This window comes from Corvus hawaiiensis, chromosome 2 (genome assembly GCF_020740725.1).
Source record: "Corvus hawaiiensis isolate bCorHaw1 chromosome 2, bCorHaw1.pri.cur, whole genome shotgun sequence".
NCBI classification, from domain to species: domain Eukaryota; kingdom Metazoa; phylum Chordata; class Aves; order Passeriformes; family Corvidae; genus Corvus; species Corvus hawaiiensis.
In genome coordinates, this window is record NC_063214.1 from 88228781 (window position 1) to 88233281 (window position 4501).

At 50.8% G+C, this 4501-nt stretch overlaps 1 protein-coding gene across 1 annotated transcript; it reads left to right on the forward strand.

Moving 5' to 3' along the window:
* Window positions 1–508: 508 nt before the first annotated feature.
* SLC25A6 (solute carrier family 25 member 6) lies at window positions 509–4251 on the forward strand. The gene is made up of 4 exons (XM_048324266.1): window positions 509–697; window positions 1870–2356; window positions 3054–3194; window positions 3607–4251. Exons 1-4 carry the CDS (start codon window positions 587–589, stop codon window positions 3762–3764), a joined length of 897 nt encoding a protein of 298 aa, XP_048180223.1. The 5' UTR covers window positions 509–586; the 3' UTR covers window positions 3765–4251.
* The last annotated feature ends 250 nt before the right edge of the window (window positions 4252–4501 follow it).

The window sequence follows — 4501 nt, forward strand, 5'->3', positions numbered from 1 at the left end:
TTTTCCAGCCAGTCTGCCACCAGCGCTGCATGGGGTTGTTGTGACCCAGGTGCATTCTGCATTTGGTCTTGTTGAACCTCATGCAGTTGGCCGCCCATCGATCCAGTCCGTCGAGATCCCTCTGCACCCTTCGTGCCGAGCGGTGCGGAGACCCGCTGAGCTATGCGGGCTGGTGCGGGCGCTACCGACAGCGACAGAAAGCGATCGCGGAGAGCGCTTGGGAAGACGACTGTAGTGGGGACAGCTGTGTGAGCAGCGCGATGACAGCCAGGCTGCCCCGCGGGGGCCGGGCCGGCGAGGTGGCGGGGCGGGGCGGGGCCGGGCCGGGCCGGGGCGGCGGCGGGCGGAGGCGCCCCGGGTGACGCGGCGCTGCGACACTGGCGCCGCAGCGGGGGGAGGGCGGGGGGAGGGCGCGGGGGGCGGGGCCCTTTCGGCACCCGCCCCGCCCCGGAGCGGACTGGCCAATGGGGCGGCGGGGGCGCGGCCGGCGCGGCCCGGCATTAAGCCCATGCGCGGCGGCGCTCCCGCCCTTTCGTCTTGAGCGGCAGCGGCGTTTCTCTCCCGGCGGCTCCGGCGCGGCGCGAACATGGCGGACCAGGCCATCTCCTTCCTCAAGGACTTTCTGGCGGGCGGCGTCGCCGCCGCCATCAGCAAGACCGCGGTGGCGCCCATCGAGCGGGTCAAGCTCTTGCTCCAGGTCAGCGGCGCGGGCGAGAGCGGGTAGCGCAGGCGGCACCATTCACCGTCCCCTGCGGGAGCCGGGCCGGGCGAGGACAGAAGGACGGAGGGGGCGGGGGCCGCGGCCAGCGTGGGACAAAGGGCGCGAGCCTGGCGGCAGCGGCTGGCATGAAGGTCACGTGGGCAGCGGCGGGGAAGCCGAAGCCGGTTCCGCCGTGCGGAGCGGGGAGGGGAGGGAGCGCCGGGCCGAGCCGAGCCGAGGGGGCGGCCGCCGCTGGTGTCACTTCCTGCCGCCCCCGCTCCCGGCGCCGAGGGCACGGCGGGGAGGGGAGGGCGGCTGCTCTCCGCCGCCATCTTGGCGACCTTCACGTGACGCGCACCCGGGCCCCGATTGGGCCGCGCCCGGGGCGGGGTCGGGCCGCGGCCGGCGCGCGGGGCCCGGCGTGACCCGGTGGCGCCCCAAGGTGACTCGAGTGACCTTCGTGGCGCCTCCGGCCCCGGCCGCGGACATGGTGGCTCCTCCCTCGTCCCCAGCCCCTGTTCCTCTGGCTGGCGGCTGTCTCGGCTTAACGCGGCTCCCTCAGGCGATTCCCACCCGCAGATCCGCCTCTGTCAGTAAAGGCTCTTGCTTCTAGGTAGGCCCGGTCGTGATGTATTTGCCTTATATTGGCCCTTGTTCCTTACAAAATCAGTTAGGTTGGTAAAGACCTCAGAGATGGTGAAGCCAAACCTAACACCACCATTTAAACTAGACTGTGGCACTTAGTGCCATGTCTAGTCTTAAACACCTCCAGGGATGGCGCCTTCACCACCTCCCTGGGCAGTCTATTCCAATGTCTAATCACTTTTTATCTGAAGTAATTCCTCCCCTAATGTCCAACCTCAGCCTTCCTTGGCACAGCTTGAGGCTATGTTGTCTTGTCCTGTCACTAGTTGCCTGCAAGAAGAGGCTGGCCCCCACCTTGCTACACTCTCCTTTCAGGTAGTTTTAGAGGAATTGCTCGCAGCTGTCCATTCCTATTTTGGCAAGTCTTGACCTCTGAGAAAGTTTGCAAGCAATTTTAAGCCTATTTATTAATAATACCAACCATGGCCATTCAGAATTAACGACTTCATTTGAAGCAGGTCAAAGCCCAGCTGTAGCATAGACCTGTTGAGGCGTGTGGTCAATATTCATATTTTTATTTGCAGGTGCAACATGCAAGTAAACAGATTGCTGCTGATAAGCAGTACAAGGGTATCATCGATTGTGTAGTGCGTATTCCAAAGGAACAAGGAGTGCTGTCTTTCTGGCGAGGAAACTTGGCAAATGTCATCAGATACTTCCCAACTCAAGCTCTCAATTTTGCCTTCAAGGATAAGTATAAGCAGGTGTTTCTGGGAGGTGTAGACAAGCACACTCAGTTCTGGAGGTATTTTGCTGGTAACCTGGCATCTGGTGGTGCAGCTGGAGCCACTTCCCTCTGCTTTGTCTACCCCTTGGATTTTGCAAGAACCCGTTTGGCTGCTGATGTTGGAAAAGCTGGTGCAGACAGAGAATTCTCTGGTCTCGGGGACTGTCTAGTTAAAATCACCAAGTCTGATGGTGTGCGTGGCTTGTACCAAGGGTTCAATGTCTCTGTCCAAGGCATCATCATCTACAGAGCTGCCTACTTTGGGATCTATGATACGGCAAAAGGTAATATTTCAGAAGGCATCTGAAAAACTTGGTTTTAGATTTGTATTGTCTGTTTTTGGATATGTGAAGATGAAGGGGGATTTTGGTGCTACATCCATGACACTGCTGTATTCAAGGGAAAACTTGGGGATGTGTTGATGGCAGCAGCCCACTTTCAAGTACTGGTTTTGTACTTAAGGCAGTTGCTCCTAATGCCAGGAGAGTGTGTCGGTGACCATACACAGTTAGAATAATTTCTTTTTTGTTCAGTGCATTACTGTATCTACTTTGGACCAGTCCAAGTGTGTTTAGCAAAATGGGATTGAGCAGTGCTTTTGCAAAGCAACTGTTAAGCTTGACATTTGGGCATATAGGTCATTAATGCTAGTTTGTAGTGTAATGTTATCCACAGAGCAGTGACTTAATTCAGTGACTTTTTTTTACTAAAAGAGTAGTGAATGGTCAAGTTTTCTCATGCCAGTCTAAAAAGAATGCTTGTGCTTAAATGGTAACCTGTTTTGATTCCTGAGAAAAAAGTCTTCTAAATATTGCTTCAGTATGTTTAAAGTTTGTGAAGTGTTTTGCTGCAATATTATTTAGAGTATGGGTCTCCAGTGTTTCATACTAGTTAATCTAGTAAAATAGCTGTCATGTAGTGAGTGAACCAGAGGAGGATGTGGAAGATAAAAAGCTAATTGCCTTTTTTGTTTTATTGCAGGCATGCTCCCAGATCCCAGAAATACTCACATTGTTATCAGTTGGATGATTGCCCAGACGGTGACTGCGGTGGCCGGCGTGGTCTCCTATCCTTTCGATACAGTGCGGCGTAGAATGATGATGCAGTCAGGACGCAAAGGAGGTAGGCTGTAAATCCATGGAGCTGTTAATGCTGTTTTAACAGCATTAACAAGATGGAGTTCTTTTTTACTAATGGCCATCCTCAGCAGTTACCATTCCTTGTTCCATAAGTCTGTTTTGTTACATTACACTCAAATGAGGAAATGCAGTAAGGTTCAACTTGTGATTGTCAGGATTTATGCTGAGGACTTTTCATTATGGAATATGAAATTTAAAAAACGGACTGCCCATTTGTATTGTTAGATTAAACAAAGGTATGAAAAAGAAGGCTTAACATTTTTAATACGTATTGTGTTACAGTCTTAAATTGTGGTTTGGGACATTACAGAGCAGTTAAGTGAAACAGGGCAGTTGTTAAAAATTATCTGAGATAAAATAGGAATTAAGAATAACTCTTTGCTCTTTTCCTGCAGCTGATATCATGTACTCTGGAACAATTGACTGCTGGCGGAAGATTGCAAGGGATGAGGGAGGAAAGGCCTTCTTCAAGGGTGCATGGTCTAATGTTCTCAGAGGCATGGGGGGTGCTTTTGTGCTTGTGCTGTACGATGAATTCAAGAAAGTAATTTAAACAGCCTAAATAGAATTGGAAATCAAGTTGAGCAGATCATGTAGAGTAACTACCATTATGGACCATTGACCTTCAAGAAATTCCTGTGAGTCTTATTTATCGGAGCCAGATGATACCTCTGGATGGGGCTAGAAACTGACACAGAGGACTGATCCATTTCTCTGTAATGTGCATGAAGACACTGAATCTGGCAATTCAGTGTGGCAATTTTTCTTTACAGCAGTGAGGAATGAGTGGCGTTGGTTCTGGGTCCAAATTAGCTAGGTCCAGTTTAAAAAGAAAAAACTCATTTGCCTGTGGATCAGTCCCCAGTTTCAAGTCCTATCTTATAGGACCATAAAATTGTATTTGAAAGCATTTGCTAACAAATCATGTTTTTTTCCACTTGTACTGAAGCACTATGTACCATTTTGCACAGCTGAACATCTAGCAATTTTGTTCTTAAATTGGGGCATTCTGCTGTAAAACAATAAACATACTTACTCAGTCTGCGTTGAAATTATTACATAAAAGCTTTGGGAAAGCCTCTTGTATTTGAAAACTTGTTTCAGATCATGGGTCCTCTGATACCCTTACACTGCATTCTGTAACAAAATAAGCTTTTAAAAAAATAATTGAATATGAGATCTTTAGAGGGGAGGGGTGGGGAAGCATGGGTTGTACTAACAGAAACCACTCCCATTCTTTGTGCCTGATAGTGTATGATGGGCTGCTGCAAGTGGCTTTTTGCATGATTC

Coding starts and splice junctions, on each gene's coding strand:
- SLC25A6 (XM_048324266.1), top strand. CDS start 587: ATGGCGGACCAGGCCATCTCCTTCCTCAAGGACTTTCTGGCGGGCGGC. Junction 698..1,869: donor GGGTCAAGCTCTTGCTCCAG/GTCAGCGGCGCG, acceptor TTTTATTTGCAG/GTGCAACATGCAAGTAAACA. Junction 2,357..3,053: donor GATCTATGATACGGCAAAAG/GTAATATTTCAG, acceptor GTTTTATTGCAG/GCATGCTCCCAGATCCCAGA.